This window comes from Cricetulus griseus, assembly GCF_003668045.3.
Source record: "Cricetulus griseus strain 17A/GY chromosome 1 unlocalized genomic scaffold, alternate assembly CriGri-PICRH-1.0 chr1_1, whole genome shotgun sequence".
Lineage (NCBI taxonomy): Eukaryota > Metazoa > Chordata > Mammalia > Rodentia > Cricetidae > Cricetulus > Cricetulus griseus.
Window position 1 is genome coordinate 210,563,354 of NW_023276807.1, and position 21,005 is coordinate 210,584,358.

A 21,005-nucleotide genomic window follows, 5' to 3' on the forward strand; every position below is an offset into this window, starting at 1 on the left:
GTTGTCAAAGGCAGCACAAGCACAATGAGAGTCACCTCTTAAGAGACAGGAGATACAGTGTTGACAGGAGAGTCACAACCAAGGTCAAATAAGACAGAATCAGATCTGGGGTGACCTTGGGGTTTCCGGTTTTAGACAACAGAATAGAGAGTCTGATGCATTAGCACAGAAAATACAAGATCGAGAACAGAGGTCGACAGCTGATGAGTGCAATGCATTAGGAGAGGTCATCTCATGCTCCCTGTCTTTCCACCTCTTGGCCACATAAGGACAAGCCTTGGACGGGAAGAAACATTACCTTCCAAGAGACAATGCTCTTTCCAGTATGTGTGTCACATGGCATCTAGCCAAGGCCTCTGCTACCGTCTTCTTCTACGGGGAAATACCAGGACCCTTTTCCAGTCATATGAGAGAGGCACAAGTAACTGATTGGCACTGACTGCCAGGTGGATGCCCTGTGTAGGGGCAATTGATGCATGCTATTAAAGATAATCTCACCCCATCTTTTCTCTATACTTTACAAGTGCTGTGTTTCTCCTGGTGACTCTGATATCCCTATGAGAGGGATAAAGAGTTCATAGTCTGCCCAGGGCTTTGTACCAGGCACATATGTCAACTTGACCCAGGCTAAAGTCATCTGAGAGGAGGGAACCTCAATTAAGAAAATGTCTCCATTAGATCAGGCTGTACTCAAGCATGTAGGGCATTCCTTAATTAGTGGGAGAGAATCCCAGACCATCGTATATAGTACCATCCCTGGCCTGGTGGTCCTGGGTTCTATAAGAAAGCAGGCTGAGCAAGCCATGAGGAGCAAGCCAGTAAACAGCATTCCTCTATGACCTCTCCACCAGCTTCTGCCTCCAGGTCCCTGCCCTGTATGAGTTCCTGCCCTCAATGCTTTTGATAATGAACTGTTATATGGAACTGTGAGTGAAATAAACCCTTTCCTCCCCAAGTTGTTTTGGTCATGGTGTTTCATCAGAACAATGGAACCCCAAACTAAGACAACAGTATTGTGCTTTGTCAGGCTTGACAACCAACACATATATTCTGTTCCACAGTTCTGCTGTAGAAATTCACAGAGGCCACTGTGCTCAGTGGAAAGAAGCAAAGATGTGATCTATGTGATACACAGAACATCATTTGGATCTTATTTGCATTTATTTTTAATTAACATGTAATTTTGTGTATCTATGGGGTTCTCTGTGACATTTCAATAAGGATATATATTATGGAGTGATCAATTGAAGATAATTACCATCTTCATCTTCTTAAGCACTTATCATTTCTTTGTTTGCAGAATAGTCAAAATCCTCTCTTCTAGTGTGTGTTGATGGCATAGTGGTAAGCATGGCTGCCTTCCAAAAATCTTCTCTTGTAATCATTTGGAAATGTGTGGTCCTTTCTTGTTTCTACAATCACCCTGTTGTGCACTCAAACATCAGAGCCTTCTAGCTGTAACTTTGTACACACTGTTTAATCTCAGCAGTCCTCTTCTTTACCTCCCACTATTCTACTCTACCTTTATGGCATCAAATTTCCACATTCCATGTATTAATGAGATCATGTGTTATTGTCTTTGTGTCTGGCTTATGTCACTTTAACACAATGTCCTTCAAGTCCATCCACGCTGTTACAAATGGCAGGAGTCCATCCTTGTGGCTGAATAGTGTTCCATTGAGTGTATAACACTCACACCTCATCAGGAGATATGATTCCATGTCTTAACTACTGTAAATAGTAGTGCAGTGCGCATGGAAGTGCACATGTCTCTTTGATATGATGATGTCACTTGCTTTGGGTATAGAACCAGCCACAGGATTGACAGGCCAGAAAAGAACACTGGATCTCATGGTGGTTTGAATGCTAGTGGCCACCATAGGTTCATATGTTTGAATGCTTGGTCCCCAGGCAGTGTAACTGTTTGGGAAGGATAAGGAGGTGTGGCCTTGTTGGAGAAGGTGTGTGTTGGAGAAGGTAGGTTTCAAAAGGCTGTGCCCTTCCCAGTTAGCTCTCTCTGCCTCCTGCTTGTGGATCTCATGTAAGCGCTCAGATACTGCTTCAGGCTGGCCTTGAACTCATAGAGATTCATGCTTCTCCCAAGTGCTAGGATTAAAGGCGTGTACCACCCCTCCTGGTTCTAATCTGCTTTGGGTTGATTTGGGGATATGGTGAGACAGAAGGATCTAGATCACTCATGTCTGCCTGATACTGATACCAAACTCCCTGCTGTGATGGCCGTAAACTCTAACCCTTTGAAACGTTAAGCCCCAAATAAACTCTTTCTTCTATAAAGTGCCTTGACGGTGATGTCTTATCACAGCAATAGAATAGTAACTAAGACAGATGCCCCAGGACTAGAGTTGCAGATGTCTGTGAGCTGTCATGTGGGTGCTGGGACTTGAGCCCACACCCTCTTTCCAGCCCAAGTTCTGGTTCTCATTCCATACTGTTTCTATGATGAGCGTACTAATGAGCGTACTAATGAGCTAACAGGATGCAGGGGCTTCTTTTCCTCCACAGTCTTGCTGTGTTTTATCTTTGGATCATTTAATAATAGCCATTTTACTGGAGTCGGGTGGTGTATGAGACAGAAGAGTGATCTAGATCCTTCTGTCTCACCATATCCCCAAATCAACCCAAAGCAGATTAGAACCAGGAGGGGTGGTACACGCCTTTAATCCTAGCACTTGGGAGAAGCATGAATCTCTATGAGTTCAAGGCCAGCCTGGTCTACAAATTAAGTTCCAGGCCAGTCAGGGATACACAAATAACCAAAACAAACAAACATCAACAACAACCAAATAGATTAAGAACTGGAATGGGAGGGCCTCAACTACGGGACTAATAGGAGAAAGCAAAGGTGAAAAGATTCGTGACCTTCATCTGGGAAAGACTTTTTTAATAAAACTCCAAAAGCATGGGAAACAAAAGCAAGAACTGACAGGTGAGATTATATCAGGTTAAAAAGTGTGGGGGCTTCTCCAAAACCAGAAACAGAACTACCATGTGACCCACAGTACCACTCCTTTGTATACACTCAAAGGACTCGGTATCCTACCTCAGAAATACTGGCATGTCTGTTTATTGCTGCTCTAGCACAATAGCGAGAAAATGGAATCATCCCAGATGGAGGGAATACATGAATGGGTAAGAAAAATGTGGTATGTGAACACAGTGAAATTTTAATTGGCCACAATGAAAAATGAAATTTGCAGGCAAATTAATGGGACTGGAAAATAGTGTGTTAAACAAGGTAAGCCAGGCTCAAAACCAAGCAGATGTCTTCTCTCCTATGCAACTCTTAGCTTCTAGTTGTTATGTATGTGTATATTGTCATATATGTATATGTTATATATACCTATATATTTATTTATATGTGAATAAGTGTAGGTAGAGGCCAGGAAACTAGAAAGGCGCTCATGAGATGGGGGTTTTTCTAAGGAACGATAGAGAGGGTAATAGCACAAATGTGATGTGACAGAGGACAGGAAAATATCGGTGTCAGGACAGCACAGTGAGAACGGGCCAGGGACATGGGGAAGAGGAGGGAGAACCACCCCACATTAAATATGCATGAAAAATTTAATTTAAAGAACTTTAATTATTTTTCCTGTAAAGCAACAGAAACAATAGAACAAAGAGCCAACCTACAGAGTAAGAGAAAATATTTGCAAACTATGCATCTGATAAGGGGTTAATATTCAAATTAAATAAGAAACTCAAGCAAATCAATATTTATAATAGATGATAAGTTGATTAAAAATGAGCAAGACAGTCATGGATAGGGAAGGATCTCATGGAGCCTTGTTCCTACCCACCCTCCATCTCCTGGAGCTATTGGCAGCTGATGACTGCTAGGAGAGGGCTTTGTCTTCAGGGGCGTACCCACTAGTGAATTACCCTGCTCCAGTCAATAATGACACACTCATGTTGGTGCAGGCATCCTGGCTAAACTCAATGTGTCACAGGGCAAAAGCAAAATAAAACAAAAAGACAAAGTTGGAGTGGGACTTGGAAGCAGTGGAGCTTGGGAGGAGTGGGGCTATTTGGGAGGTGAACTAGAGAGGGTGGAAGATAAGTATGATCAGAATGCTTTACATACATGTATGAAATTGTCAAGATATAGTTTTTTAAGTGGGCAAGAGACCTGAATTGACATTTCACAAAAGTAGACACAAATAACAACCATATGTGTGAAGAAATGCCCAACATCACTACTTATTAGGTAAATATAAATCAAATCATTTGTATTGCAAAGTAAAAGGTGAGTGCTAGTTGGAGACTTTGATGACTCAGCAGTGTGAAGGCTGGAAAGAGGACAGGGAGATGTTGTGGGTATGTCCTGAAGGAAGGAGGAGCTGGTGGATAGCCTGACTTAAAAGCACACTCAGGAGGGACAGCTGCCCAGACACCACCTTGGAAGCTCCTCCTGACACTCCAGTTCCTTACAGACCTCTAACACAGCCACTGGGATACTCCATCAAGGTAAGTGTATGTTGAAAATCTCTCTCTCTCTCTCTCTCTCTCTCTCTCTCTCACACACACACACACACACACACACACACACACACACACAGAGAGAGAGAGAGAGAGAGAGAGAGAGACAGACACACAGACAGACAGACAGACAGACAGACAGACAGACAGACACACACACACACACACACACACACACACACACACACACACACACAATCTCTATCTCATCTCTATCTCTATCTTCCAAACTCTACATTTCCACACACTTGAGACAGGCATCCTATTCCACAGGCAAAAGGAAGCAGACAGGTAAACAAGCAAAGACTTTCTAATGGGTAAGCACAGAGACACTCATTCATACCATGGTGGTTTGAGTGTGAATGGCCCCTATAAGCTCTTATGTCTGAGTGTTTGTTCTCAGTTGGTACAACTGTTTGGAAAGGATTAGCAGGTGTGGCTTTGTTGGAGGAGGTGTTTCACTGGGGGTGGGCTTTGAGATTCCAAATTCCCATTTCAGTTGGCTGTCTCTCTGCCTTGTGCTTGTGGCTCAGATCTAAGCTACTGTCCGAGTGTCATGCCTGCCTGCTACCATGTTGCCATGATGGGCATGGACTCACCCTCTGAAACCGCTAGCTTCAAATTATACTCTTTCTTTTATAGGTTGCCTTCATTATTATATTTGCCACAGCAACAGAAAAGTAGCTAGGACAAGTACGAAATGTTCGGAAAAGACTAATTGACAAAATTGTATTTAAACTACAGAGAATAAGTGAAAGTTTCCTGAGGCTGACATGGGATTGGAAGTTAGTTCAGAGAGATGAGAACGACTCTTATTGAGGCCATAAAAATGTTCTCAGATTATTGTGATGTGGTGATCCAACTACTTGGTAAAGTTGCTTGAAAAATTGACTTTAGCGTTTAAATCGCATGCCATGTGAAACTTGTGGTACCGAGGTCGCTTTCCTTTCAAACTTTCAGATCTTTGATGTCTGTGATGTGGCCCTCCCTAAAGTCTACCTGAGAAGGCACCTCTGTTCAAAGTGCCACAAAATGTTATTTTCCACGCCCCCTTTCATTAGTGAATTCAAAGAGGAAGAAAACTCCTCTGCTCTGTCATTATCATGCTGTGGGGTGTTGATTAGAGTAAAGACTGACTGCCTCTGGCCAACCAAAAGCCTACTCTACGTGTCAGCTCCTGGGCCCTGGCTCCTTTAATGATTGACACCTTGTCTTACCTTTCTCCCTTATACTTGATCCAGCAGCAGTGCCTGGTATTGGAAGCACAGTGTTAGAAGCTGTGCTAATGTTGCTGGAATCTTCTGGAATAAGCACCCCCAACACCAATGAGAGTGGAAAAGAGATGTATTCCCCAGTAGACCAAAGTCAGGACAGCTCCTGAGAGGTCTGGGTTCTGAGTTCAGCTTATTCTCATTTTATAGTCTAAAACCACAAGGTGGGAAAGATCGGTCAGGTTGTTAAGGGCAGTGACCCTTATGGCAATGGTTTCAGCCATTTCCCCGGGTCATTCTGTTCCAGGTAGCAAGTGACTTCATGCTTGGCACTAGGCAGTCCAAGCAGTGCTTTAAGTGAATCACTAAAAGAATCAATAAATCAGTGCCTCAGAATTGGTCTTTTCTAGCTCATTCTACTTCACTAATATGCTCTGAATTCTGAAAGCTGTGGAAATGGGCAGTGCACATGTGTTTAAATGTGCTTGTTTCTTCTTCGCCCTCTCCAATGCTTATCTGCAAGGTGTGTGAGCCGCACTGTCAAGTGAAACTGATTTAGCCACATTGTCAAATTTTTAAAAGTATAATATAATAAAAAATTCACTGAAATTCCACTTGATGTGAAACTTTTGTGTGTAATTTTGTTTGTGTGTTTGGTTTTTTTTTTTTGTTGTTGTTGTTGTTTGTTTTGCAGGCAAGGGTATTTTTGAGACTAGGTCTCACACACCTGACAAAGTATTCATTGCTTTCTTTTATGGTGGTAAGGATGGAACACGGTGCCTTAAATGTGGCGACAGACACTATAGCACTGAGCTACAGTCCCAGCCCTCTGAGAACCAGTTAAAACAACTTATGCCATGAGACACACGGTCAAGCTGCATGCACTTGATCTGAAGAGAGCTTTTGGCGCTGCCCAGTTTCGTACTCGGTTAACACTTACTCCCCAGCGCCATCTCAACACTCACTTTCTTCAGGCCCCAAACCTTTGACTCTCACTGTCAGCTCGGAGTCCACCTCCCATTTCCCTGAGAAAATTAGAGTGTGCTCCCTCTCACTTCCTCCCTTCTCCCCCCACACTTCCCTGTGTTCTCTCTTCTGAGTGAATTATAGGTGCTCCTAAGCTAAACGCCACCTTCCCTAGCATTCTGGCCTTGTCTTCCACAGCATTTACCAGGGCATGCCTCACTTGTCCACTCTGTCTGTTAGAACTGGCTGTCTTGCTCTCTGTCCTGGATCATGGGGTTCCTCCAGAGCAGCTCACAGTGCTGCCATTTTCTCCCCCCCTTTAGTCCCCTTTCCATCTAGCAGTCACCCCATTTCCCTCCCAATTTCTTTGGAAAGAATAACAATAAATAAATGCACTCTTTGAAAGGGTTGGCTATATCCACTTCTACCCTCCTCGTGTTATTCCTATCCCCACTCTACTTGGGTTCTGCACCCCCATAATCCCACTGAAACCTCTTGTGAAGGTCACCGGTAACTGCCATATTGCAAAAGCCAATGATCAGTTCTGAGCCCTCAGTTAACTGCAGTTCTCAGCAGCCAGTGGCACAGCTGTTAGTTCTCCTCCTTGGAAATTCTCTCCATTTGGCTTTTTTTTCTTCTCTTTCAGTTGTATTTATTAAGATGTGCGATAAATGTATAACCTTGATTTTAGCATTATAGAACATATACATGTTTTGATCATCAAATGGTTTGCCATAAATACATATGTATATATGATAATATTTTTAGTGCTAACAGATATTTTCAAAAACCAAATTCATTGTATATATTGATGTGTACCACGTGCTTTTTATTTTTATTGTAGGCATCATACATGGCACTATTACAGAAAGACATTTCATACAAGTAAATTTTGTGAATTGGACATATCCCTTTCATTCATTTGGTTTTGAAGATGCAAAATATCTAGTTTTCTTCCTGCTTTTCAACATACACACACACACACACACAGAGAGAGAGAGAGAGAGAGAGAGAGAGAGAGAGAGAGAGAGAGAAGTGGGGAGAGGGTGAGAGAGTTAGTTTGATAAGTACAGTCTTCATAGGCTCATATATTTGAATGTTTGTTTCCCAGCTGATGGACTGTTTAGGAAGGATTAGGAGGCATGGCCTGTATCACTGGGGGGCCTGACTTTGAGGTTTCAAAAGCCTATGCTATTTCCAGTAGACTCTCTACTTATGGATCAGATACAGCTCTCAGATACAGTTCCAATGACATGTCTGCTTACCTGCTGCCATGCTACCCACCATGATGGTTATGGACTCACCCTCTAAAACTATAAACAATCCCCAATTAGATACTTTCTTTTATATGTTGCTTTAGTCATGGTGTCTTTTCATAGCAATAGAACAGTAACGAAGACAGACAGACAGACAGACAGACAGACAGACAGACAGACAGACAGAGAACATATTGATGTGACTCAGCTTTAATGCTTGTCTTTTGAATTTATTCACTGCCAGGTAGACTATGCCAGTCTGTGTGATAACTCCTAAATATTTGCCAACACCAATAGCAGGCTTGGGTACCCAGTTACCTGCCCTACACCTACACTGATATGACTTGATAAGTACCTCACATTCAGCATAAGAAAATCTGCTTAGGTGATAATTGTCCTAAGCAGACTTGCTGTAATACTTCCCTTTGCCTAGTCTGATCATGGCCAATATAAAGCATAGGAAGACCAAAAAAAAAAAAAAAAAAAGCCAAGCATATCCCCTGAATTGCATGCATGTTCCCCACTCATGAGCTGCACATGACACAGGAGTCTGGGTACCTGCTGGGTAACTTGTATCACTTTAGGCCTGGTACCTGTTGCATCACTTCCTTCAAACAATGAGAAACTGCCACGCCCTACCAATTTTATGACTACTAGAAACCAGACCAAACTGAGCATCTCTAGACACACAATCCTTTGAAGTGGTGCCTATAATACAAAAAAATGACCATATCATATTTCATTCAATGGCTCCCACAAGGCCTCTGGATGAAGTCAAACTCTTTGTGACTGTTGACATTCTACGTCAGCGGTTCTCAACCTATGTGGGTCACAATCCCTTTGAGGGTCCCCTTTCAGATATCCTGCATATCAGATGTTTACATTATGATTCATAACAATAGCAGAATTACATTTATGAATGGACAACAAAACAGTTTTATGGTTGGGGGTCACCACAACCTGAGGAACTGTATTAAAGGGTTGAGCATTCGGAAGGTTGAGAACCACTGCGCCCCAGCACCTGCTTCCTGTTCCAGGTTCTGTGGTGATCTCCTCTCCTCCTTTCCCCTGACCACACTGTCTTCCTTGCCAGATACCTAATCCATATTCCCAAACTCCTTGTTCTAGTCACCCTTTAAGTAGCAACTCAGAAAAAAATTAGATCAATTCATGTGTGCTATGGTATTTATGTGACATTGAATACATCAATATTATTATATCAGAGCAAGTCTGTGGAGCATTGATGAGGGAAATGGTAAGAACATTTAAAATGATGGTAATTAACTTAGTTACATGTTTTATTTTCACTGTCTTCTATGAGGGATGATTTTTTTCAAGGTAAAAATCATGACTCTCACACAAATATAAAATGAATAAGTGCCACGATGTTTATTAATGTATTAATTAATGAGGGGAGCCGCGAAGACATTACAATTTATCCAAAAGCAAATTCAGAAAGCCTCACTTATGTAACACAAATACTAAAATAGGTTTGCTTATTAGACACAAGGCTGACCGTCCCTCTGGATGAGGCAAATAAGTTGACTATTCTTCAGGTGACCTTTATCGGCACCCTGGACTGGCATCGTTGGCATTGTTATCAATTACCTGAAGCTCACTAACTTGTAACAAGACAACAAAAAGGTACAGAGACCCCCCCACAGATTCTTGTCACCCAGAAGACTGCATTAGACAAAAGTATAGCCATTATTATCGTCGGCTTCATCGTTGTCACTCCCACCCCACCCCACTGGTGACACCTGACCCATTTCAAAGCCAGGTACATTTTCCCCATTTCAAAGCCAGGTACATTTTGCATATTTCCCTAAACTTTCTTATAAAATTTTCCACTTAAAAAATTACTAAAAGCATATATCTTTTTTTGTTAGCATTAGTCCTCGCTCTAAAACCCACAACCACTATCACCCCAGACTGAGTATCTTACCTCTCTGTGAACCCCCAGCCTGTGAACCCCACGTTCTGCCTATACCACATTTGTTAAATTGTGTGATTATTTTTCTGTAGGCCCAGCTCAGACTGAGTATCATGAGTCATCTTTGTTATCCAGCCCAGATAAGGACACACACATGCACGCACGCACGCACGCACGCGCACACACACACACACACATGTTCATTGAAATTAATTTAAGGAAAAATAGTGCATGTCTAGGTTCTGTATCTTTTTCAGAGTGTGTGTGGGAGGGGATTAGAGAAAAATAGCAGACAAAAATAGCAGAAAGTGACAAAGGGCAGGGGGAGAGAGAGATAGAGACAGAGAGTTAGTTCTTGCTTCTCCTGGGCAGCTGAGGAGGACAGAATAATTATGACCTTAGACAGATGAAGCCCCATAGATTTGGGACTAAATCACCTTCAGTGACGTTCATAAGATGTGATATGAGAAAAGAAAGAAATCAGGCTCTTTTGTATCCTCAGCTAGCCAGGAAGACCCATAATGAATGAGAAGTGTAGGAGTTAAAGCCTAAGAAAATGGATTCTGGATTTGTCTTTAAAGTTTCTTCAGCAGCACTTGTCTGCTTTGATATTTACCCAAGATTTACTAAAGTCGAAATGCTTTAATAAGAGCCATGCTTTCTTAGCTATGTTCACAGCTATAGATTTGTGAGGTTCGAACAGAAGGTCAGGTACTCAAATATGAGGAAAATGTAAGTAACTTTGTACACAATGCCTGCTTCACCCAACACCTGAGCACTGAAAAGTCCAGAATGGCTACTTTGGAATAAATATTTTGAAACTAGAGCTGAGCTGACACAGCTAACAGTTTGGGGAGAAGGGCCCAACCTTTTAACCCTAAGAAATTTGACCCATGGACCCACTATAAGCTCTAAGAAAACATTGTCAGTGAAGCGAATCTTCATTCTTTTATTTATTCATTCAGTTCAGCAAATACCAACCAGCAATGGCCAGCACCTGGCACCTGCTAGAACTGATCAATACAGCACCATCACTCAGGGTCAGAGAGCTGAATGTTACAAGAATAGAAAGCACAATACAATAACAGCTCTGAGAACCAGAAAACACCCCCTCATGTGAGTGTGTGTGTGCACTGCACACACACACACACACACACACACACACACACACACACACACACACACACACACACCGGACACCAGGATAAAAATGGAGAACATCCTAGAAGACTTGAAAAAATGCCATATCAGTGAAGCAAGATGTATAGTGTATCCTAAGGCTTGAGATAAGATCAAAGTCATAAAACTAGTGACCCTTAAGCAACCATAGAGCCACTACAAAGCCTGTTCGTCAATCTTACGTCTTCGGTCCTCTCACAGCAAACCTGTGAATTATCTGCTGCTCATCGGCCTAAGGAGTCTCAATGAATTGGTGTTTGTTGAACCTCTGTATGTGTATGTGAACACTTTGATTGCAAACAGCCAAAAACATCCCAGTTTAAAAGGCTGGACACAGGAACTTTTATGTTCATGAACACTGGATTGGATAGCACCATAGGCTCTTGAGTTGGCCCAGGCATGTCCATCCTACACTCTATGACAGCTATGAATGAAACCCAGCACATTTATAACTTTTTCTCTTAGATTTGATCCAAGCATATCCCCAGAGATACCAAACAAGAATGGTGTCCCACTGCAACAAACACTTCCCTGGCCCCCCTGACCCAGATCCTCTGTGCTTCCTCCTTACCATTGGCCCTAGAACACTGAGGGGGTGTAGAACAGTGAATTTTTTGTCAATGTGTTGGATGCCTCTGCTAGGCTGAACCTCCACTAGAGATTCCTAAACTATCCAGATCATCCAGGTCTCAGCACAACAGAGAGTATCAAAATTCACTACCACCACCCCCATATGATCTGGCATTGTAACTGTGATTGCCCTTCTTTTCTAGAGCTCACCCTCCCTGGACTAAGCTCATCAAAAGAAGAGCCAACAGAAACCCAATGTTTAGAACTCTGATCCAGGGCTGGAAGAGGCTCCCAAGCCCTGTGGCTTCACTCTCTGTGAGAAGCACCAGTAATGAAGCAAACTACAGGCCCAAACTGGCCAACAAAGTTGCTGTGGTTACAGGGTCCACAAACGGGTGAGAGCAACCCTTTGGGAACTCAGAAGCTGTTGGTCTGGATTTTGCTGATCTCTTGTTTTAACCTTGGCCCCACAAAGCAAAGCCCACGAGGCTTTCTGTCTGGAGAATAGGATTCTACTTAGAAACTCCAAGGGACAGGAGACAAAGCCAGTGCCAGATGTGTTAACAGCATGTCCCAATACAGGCCACTCTATGACAGGCCCCAAATCCAGTAGGAAACACAATGTATCACAGAGCAACACATCAGAGTAAAGCAGAAGGAATTCAGCTACTCCTCCAAACTCCTGTTAGCCAAAAGTGCTGCTCCATAGGTTGGAAACTAGCTCCTTCCAAGCTGAGTGCCTGTGAGCAACTGCAACATTCAGAGACCTGGTCAAGGAGCTCCACAGTGGCACCTGCCCTTGGGGGACTGGATGCCCACAGTCAGCTGTGGTTCCAGTAGATGAGGCCAAGATCTAATGAGGGACACAGCGATCCAATTCAGCCAGGACTAATACATCCTCTCTTTCCCATTCTGGCCATCTTAATCACCCAGAAGTAGGGCATGAGGCTAGCTGCTCTGGATTAGCAGAGAAAATTAATTTGATACCTCAGGGCAAAAAAATATAGCTAGCAAGAAAGGGGTCAACCCCTGTCTGAATTGTCACATCCTCTTTATCCTTGCCCATAGGATTGGTTTCTCCATTGCTCAGCGTCTGGCCCGGGATGGGGCCCACGTGGTTCTTAGCAGCCGGAAGCAGCAGAATGTGGACTGTGCAGTGGCCATGCTAAAGGCGGAGGGACTGAGTGTGACAGGCACTGTGTGTCACGTAGGGAAAGCAGAAGATCGAGAGCAGCTGGTGGCCACGGTGAGCCATGTAGAGCTCTAGCTTCTGTGATCCACACCAGAGTAACTGGTTAAAGACTCTATTGCATGAACTGAGTCGCCTATATCACTTGGTTCTCCTTGACATGACCACAATCTCTCCTGAGCAGAACTGGGCAGAGAAAGGATGCCTTCAGGCCAGGAGGGAGGTGTTGGAGTGTGGAGCAATTCGGAGTGAAGAAAGCTGCATCCAGCCATGTGTTGAATGTCCACCAGGCCCTTGGGGGGAATCCAATCAGTGACAGAGATGTTATAGAAAAAGCAGTCCTGGTTCTTAGCCAGACCTAGAGTGTTCGGGAAAGTGGGGAGGAGACAGTATACTTCAGGAAAGATGTAGATGAGAGATGTGTTGAGGAAATGGCAGCTCGGGGTACCTGGGGTGGGACGACATAAAAAGCAATCAAAGCTGAAACCCCAGCTTTGTCCAGAAGTTCAGTGAAAAGGCCGCTGAAAAGAGAGCCAGTTATTCTCCAACCTTGCTTAAGGTTGGTCCTCTCCAGGACTGGATCCAGGTGTATTCCCAGAGCAACAGGAATGGTGCCCCACTGCAACAAAAACTTCCCTTCCCTCCATGTCTCCTCCTCACTGCAGGCCCTGGAACACTGTGGGGGTGTGGACTTCCTGGTGTGTGTCGCAGGGGTTAACCCCTTGGTAGGAAGTACCTTAAAGAGCAGTGAACAGATCTGGGACAAGGTAAGAACCCAGGCAGCTAATGAGAGGCTGTTAGACTCCATCCTCAACACGGGATAACCTTCTCCCCACGTAAGCTTGCACACCGAGGACTTCCTCAGCTTCCACACATCCACACTGTCATAAGCTCCCTCACACAGGACAAGGCCGGGGGTCCAGACTCCCTGAGCCTCAATTTCCCATCTGTAAGATGGAACAAAGAGCATCTAAATTATAGCTCTGATCATCTAGAGAAGTGAGTGTCTTTCCTCCCTTGCCCAGGAATGCTTATTCCACAGCACTGGCCCTTGAAGGCTATAATGCAGGAACTCAGCCTTTCCCAGGTTCCCCTGATGTCTGCTGTGATCCAGATGGAGTTGGTACCTTTGCAGACAAGGAAAGGGATCCCAGGCTTCAGGCTCTTCAATCCCTTTAGTTGTGAACCTTCAATATGTCTCCCTTACCCCCATAAAAGCCTCAATAAATTGCCCTTGGCAGCAGCATGTGTACACATTCTACAGTGCATGTTTCCCGATTGTATCTCTTCTCTCCTGCCCCTCATTTGCTCTGATTTCAGATCCTGAGTGTGAATGTGAAGGCCCCAGCCCTGCTGCTGAGCCAGCTGCTGCCCCATATGGAAAACAGGGGGTAAGGATCGGGAGTGGGGAAAGGGGGGAGTTACTTGATATCAAACAGGGCGTAAGGAAGCAAGAGTGTGCCAATAATACAAGGATAACAAGAGTTTGTCTTTCAAACTTGGGGATCATTTAAAGAAATCAAAGAACCATATCCATTATTGTGCCCAGAGAGTGCAATGGCCAAGGAATTTGTCCAGGAATCTTCTGAAAGGAGAACAGGGGTAGAGGGCATGGAGGGGCTGTGAAGGGCTGTGGGAGGCTGTGGGGAATGGGGGGTGGGGGGTCCAGATACAGGAAGGCAGGAGTTCCCACAACTGTCCCGGAAACCAGAAGTGAAAGTGACTTTTTTTCGGAGTGCAGGAGCTCAGGACACAGGACTGGTGAGGCGCTGTGTGTCATCTCTGTAATCTGCATCTTGGCCTTCTCGTCACAGGTCGGGGCAGAGGCCCGCCTGACCATCTCCATCTAGACTTGCCTGTGAGGGAGGCCTGGCACTGACTTTCTCTCATTTGATTTCCCACTGATCTCAGTGACTTGAGATGTTTTCAGAAATGTGTTCTCTAGCAGTTCAGCAACTGTTTGGGGCCAGGAACCCTGTGGCTATATTCCCAAGAGCTTGTTCTCATCCACAGCATTGCAGACCCCCACCCCCATCATTAGATGCTTTCCATTGTAGGCTGGATGTAACTGCAGATGAGAGCTCAAGGTCATCAGCTAACGTGGCCCAGGCCCATTCTCCATCAGAAAACTTCCAGGTCTCTTCCCTTGTACAGCAGCTCCTCCTCTGAAGGCCAGCGTCAGCAGCCTTCTGTGCCAGCGTGACCCTCACTCTGTAACTCAGAGTGATGAGTGGAGGCTGTTCTGGGCCAAGTGCTTTGCACATACTGCTTTAAGATCCTGTTCCAGGACTGGGCATGTAACTTGGCGGAGGTGGAGTGCCTTCTCAGCATGCATAAGGTCCCCAGGGGGAAAAGAAAACCAATCTTTCTTCTGACTGGACCACTTCCCTGTCTGGTCCCGTGTTGGCATTCTGAGTCCAGCAAGCACAGGCCAAGCACCTGGCACAGGCTGTGTGTTGCTCTTCTGAACTAAGTTGTCACCTGTGAAATACAACCAGTGCTTCTAACTAATTATAACTATGAAGTCCTGTTCCAGTTCCAACACAGGCTTGCTGTAGGATTAGATTGAGCCATATTTTCAAAAATGCCAAATAGTAGTTCATAGGGTGCAACTCAATCTGATGGCTTCAGATTTTCCTGTTAGCAGCATGGTCCTGTCCATCAGAGGATGCTCTCTGTGGGAGTTCAATGCAGGCAGACAAAAGTAGATGATGCCCGGGTTATGTGGATTTTTCTGTTTCCTGGTACCTGACCTGGGCAGCTCTGCAGAACCGAGCTTCACAAAACTCACTAGAAAGGACTAATGAGAAGGCTGCATAGACTTTCAAGCCAGAGGCCTGCCTTTAAATCCCACTCAGCACTGCTGTGCGTTCTTGCCATTTGCAGTCTTCAGGTCTTCGTTTATCTATTGAGCAAGAGCTCAGCTCAGATGAGTAGCAGACTTGTGAACACAACTGACATGATAAAATATGCCAGCTCCCAAATGAAGCAAAAAAAAATCCATCTATATATTTGCTATAATAAGTAATAAATATTGTTTGAAAGTAAAATGACCTGCAGCTTAGCTTATCATATAAGTAGTACAGATATAAACTCAGCTTATCATTTATAAAAATATTAATTTATTGCTATTATTCTGGGATCTAAGCAAGCAAAATTGCTTTAATTTTTTTGAAGGAGGCAGGATTTCATGAACTGAACTCCATTGAAATTGTTTCCGTTCATTCTTATCTACTTGCTAAAATCCTAATTATCCTTCTTCATGACCCAATTTAAATGGAGCTTTCTGGATGCTGGAGAAAAAGGAACTCTCAACCTGAAATTCTGTGCTTAACAAATGCATCTCTCAAAAACTCAGGGCAGAGTTCCAGCATTCTCTGGCCAACGGGAGTCAGTCACTGAAAGGCATTCTAAGCCACATGCTTCCTGCAAGAGGAATTAGACAGCCAATCTGTATAATAAACCTGAGGCAAAAATTAGAGCGAGAGTCAGAGAAAATAGCCACAGGGACAAACCAAACCATCTATTCCCCAACACAAAGATGTTTTGGAGGTTCCAGAAAAGCAAAAATAATTTTCACAGCAGAGAGATAGAAGCTGAGTTACGCTGTTAAGAGAGTCGTATGTTGTTTAGACAGAGCAAGAATATTACATGTTAATTAGTTAAACAGCTCCATTTTATTTTCTATACAAACAGTTCCAACAATGTCCATAGAGGACAAAACACACTTTTAAACTAATAGATAGGGAGGTAGGGACAAAACAAAACAAAACAAAACAAAACAAAACAAAACAAAAAGAAAGTGATAACAGACAAAGAGGAACTGGGGGTGGGATTTTAGAAATCACAGAATTAAATGTGAGAAGTTAACTGGCTCTTCGTGTGTCAGTAAACACTATTAAAATGTAAAAATCATTGAGCTGCGGCCAGGGAGGTGCCTGAGTTTGCTCCACAGAGCCCATAGAAGAAAGCCAAGTGCTTCACCACTGGAGGTTCTTGCCATCCAGCCTAACCCAGGAGGTAAGAGAGCTCAGACCACTGAAGCATCCCCCTCAAAGACAGTGCACAACACCTGAGAAATGACACCCAAGCTTGTCATCTAATGTCCATACACATGTGCAGGTACACCTGAGCACACATACACTCACACAGCCCTGTACACACACACACACACACACACACACACACACACACACACACACCAGGAGGAAGTTGGAGGAGGAACAAAAGAGGCTGGGAGTAATTCAGTACATAAATAAATAAAACCAAAAATTTATTTTTTAAAAAACTAGTGCTTTTGACAAATTGCTAGTGAAACTGACAAAGGATAGAACAAATAATATCAGGAATAGAGACAAAAGCACCACTAGAGATGCTAAAGGCATTAAGCAAATGATAGTCCCAATCAGAAAACTTTGTGATAAAAGCATGATGAAATTGTAATGAAACCCAATTTTTTTAAATTATATAACCTACCAAAATTAATTCAATAACACATAGGAGATGTCGCTAGTCTTTTTTCTTATTTTATTAGGCTTTGAGAATTTCATGCAATGCATTTTGATCGTATTCACCCTTCCCCTAACTCCTCCCAGAGGAACCCACCCCACCCAATTTCATGCCTCTTTTCTTTTTAATGTCTCAAGCCCAGACTGTGTTCTAATAGACTCTTGGATGTTTGGTCTTCCACTGGAGCATGGTTGACCTACCAAGGGCTACACTGAAAGCAAACTGCCTCTCCCTCTCCCAGCAGCCATCAACAGCCAACAGCTGCTCAGGCCAGGGTCGGTCTCCATGTCCATTGCTCTGTATTGAGAATAGGTCTGAGTTGAGCTTTGCAGATCTTGTGCATGTTGTCACAACAGCTGTGCATTCATTTGCACAGCTGTCCTGCCGTGTCTGAAAAACATGGTTCCATTGTAGTCATCCAAAACCTCTGCTTCTTAAACTCTTCCAACACACTCTTCCGAAATGATCCCTGAGCCTTGGCAGGAAGAAGTGTGGTATAGCTGTCCCATGTCAGCTGAGCATCTAAAAAATCTCTCACACACTTAACCTTGTGGGTTTCTGTGTCAATCCCCATCTACCACAAACAGAAGCTTCTCTGATGAGGGTTGAGAGAGCCATTGTTTTATTTATTTATTTATTCATTCACTTATTTATTTATTATGTATACAGTGTTCTGCCTGCATGCCAGAAGAGGGCACCAGATCTCATTCAGATGGTTGTGAGCCACCATGTGGTTGCTGGGAATCGAACTCGGGGCCTCTGGAAGAGCAGTCAGTGCTCTTAACCTCTGAACCATCTCTCCAGCCACCTGAGAAAGCCATTGTTATAAACAAAAGTTATTAAGAGTCAGTTTGGCAGGCAGTGGTGGTACACACCTTTAATCCTAACACTCAAGAGGCAGAGGCAGGAAGATCTCTGTGAGTTTGAGGCCAGCCTGGTCTATAAAGCAAGTTCCAGAACAGTCAGAGCTACACATAGAGAGATTCTATCTCAAAAATAAGAGTAGGTTTACTATTAAGTCCATTTAGCATAGCAATAGTAACCCACAGTCAATTTTTTGTTCCAAAACCAAAGTCCAAACACAGATGGCCTCTGTGTTGACAGAGCCTGATAAACATTATTGATGACCTAAAGGAAAATGAAGATAAATCCTCCTACCAGACCTAAGCTGTTCTCCCTCACTCCCATGCCTTCCATCCCTCAGCCCCATTCTCAGTCACACGCAGGATAACTGTGTTCAGCTTATGTCTGTCCCTCTTTTTCTTTGCAGACAAGGTTCGGTGGTCCTGGTGTCCTCAGTTACAGCCTATGTACCAATTCCTGTAAGTATCACTGTCTGTGGCTCCAGTCAGGTAAGAGGAAACTCCCCCTTTCATCCAGAAAATTGGGTGCGTGGAAATAAGTGACATTTAACAACAGGCTTCCTCAGAACTACTCTTATGCCAAAGAGGTATCTCATCTTCTATGAAAGCGCTTAGCAGGATATGTGCCATCTCTTCTGGACACTGTCTTCCAGACTTGGTGATAAGGATATATTACAGATTCCCTGGGCAGAGTGCAGGAAACATGAGTCTCTTCCTTGTCCTCAATTCCAGTCTCTCCATCTAGTCCTCTTTGTGTTCTCAGAGACTGGGGGTCTACAATGTCAGTAAAACAGCCCTACTGGGACTAACCAAGACTCTGGCAGTGGAGCTAGCACCAAAGAACATCCGTGTGAACTGCCTAGTACCAGGAATCATCAACACAGACTTCGGCCGAGTGGTGAGGACCAAGGGCAGGAAGCTCTTCTAGCCACTAAGTACTGGGTGCCTGCCACTTGCCAAAGATGTGCCTGCACTCTTCTTTTTTTTTTAATTCTCTCATACAATACATCCTAACCACAGTTTCCGTTCCCTCCATGCCTCCCAGTCATCCCCTCTCCCACTCCTCCTCTGTTCCTTCAGAAAAAAATTAAAAAAAAAAAAAAGAAGTCCTCCCAGGGATATCAACCAAACACAGCAAAAGAAGACACAAGATGCCGGGCATTGGTGGCGCATGCCTTTAATCCCAGCACTCGGGAGGCAGAGGCAGGCGGATCTCTGTGAGTTCGAGACCAGCCTGGTCTCCAGAGCGAGTGCCAGGATAGGCTCCAAAGCTACATAGAGAAAGCCTGTCTCGAAAAAAAGAAGAAGAAGAAGGAGAAGACACAAGACCAGGCACCGACCCTCATATCAAGGCTGGACAAGGCAGCCCAGAAGGAAGAAAAGGGTCCCATAAGCAGGCGAAAGAGTCAGAGACACCCAAACTCCCATTGTTAGGAGTCCCACAAGAGCACCAAGCTAAACAACCACAGCATGTATGCATAGGGCCTAGTGCAGACCCATGCAGGCTCTGTGATAGTCGCTTCAGTCTCTGTAAACCTATTTGACCCCTGCTCAGTTGATCCTGTGGACGGTGTTCTCCTGGTGGGACCTGTCCTCTTAGGCTTAAATCTCTGGGCTCTTTTTCTGCTCAGATGTTCTGGCCCACAGCTTTTGGGATCCACATTAGAATCAAAATCAGGGTCATCCCACAGAAGCCCTTTCGAGAACACTCAGCGTGCACCGGGTAGCACCCATGTGGCTGCATCTTGCATGAACAGTACTCTAACTTTTGACTTTGCCTTTAGCTCACTGAAGACTCGGCCTTTGAGGAACATTTGAAGTATTTCTATGGCATTCAGAGGTAGGTTATCGCGAGACAGATTTCCTTGTAGATCTGAGTTAACATGACCTCAGAACCTACATGAAAGATGGAACATCATAGCCCAGTGCTCTGCAGGTCATTAGCTATTCCCCTTTCTAGGATCTGAAGATCCCCAAAGGCTTGAGACGGCCTCTGTAGTTCCTTGCAGAGCCACAAGTCTTCCCTTGCAGTTCTTTGCTCATCCCCACAGGGTCTTGATTCTGCAGTTTCACACAAGAACTTGGGGCTGATGTGGAGGGTGTCACTGTTTCAGCCTCATCTCCTCTCTCCACACAGAGTGGGTCAGCCTGAGGACTGTGCAGGACTCGTGTCTTTCCTCTGCTCCCCGGAGGCCAGCTATATCACTGGTGAGAACATTGCTGTAGCTGGCTGGTCCCCCCACCTCTGAGGAGATTGCCGTTAAGAGTTCAGGCTCCACACGTCAATGTGAAACAAGCTTGTCTCTAATTTGAATAAATAAATAAATAATGGTATTATCTAAAAAAAATCTTAAGTTTGGAATATTTTATACTTATCCCTAATATCATTTGTCTAATAATTATGAGGCTACAACTGCTGCTTTCTTTGTGCCAGATACAACAGAGACCTGTAAGCTCGCCTCAATAATAAAAACATTTCCAACCCAGAAAAAAAAAAAAAGGAGTTCAGGCTCATCTTCCCATGTAGGAGCCCTGTGCGATCCTAGGGCCATATGCTCCAATGTTTTTAGAAATAAGCCCATGCTCCAAATGTGTATACTTCAGTTCAAAGCTTTCAGAGGAATAAAACCTCATCAGAAAAGAGTTTGTAATACAAAGCCATCATTAAAGGGAACAAAACAATGTCAGTTTGACAGAAACAAAATGTGGGGCTTGGGAATCTTGGATAAAAGAAAGAAGGCACAGTTGGGCAGGGAAAGTTCTGAAAGCAAGGACAGCAAATTGGCTTTCTGAGCATGCTACTAATGCTTTCATGTGGAACATTTCCTA

The 21,005-nt window shown here is 44.0% G+C and overlaps 1 protein-coding gene across 1 annotated transcript; it reads left to right on the forward strand.

Moving 5' to 3' along the window:
* Positions 1 to 11,870: 11,870 nt before the first annotated feature.
* Positions 11,871 to 20,425, forward strand: LOC100771582 (dehydrogenase/reductase SDR family member 2, mitochondrial). Its single transcript, XM_027390062.2, is given in 7 exon segments — positions 11,871 to 12,010; positions 12,684 to 12,861; positions 13,470 to 13,571; positions 14,125 to 14,195; positions 18,584 to 18,635; positions 18,940 to 19,118; positions 20,275 to 20,425. Coding segments are annotated over 7 exon segments (873 nt in total).
* Positions 20,426 to 21,005: the final 580 nt, after the last annotated feature.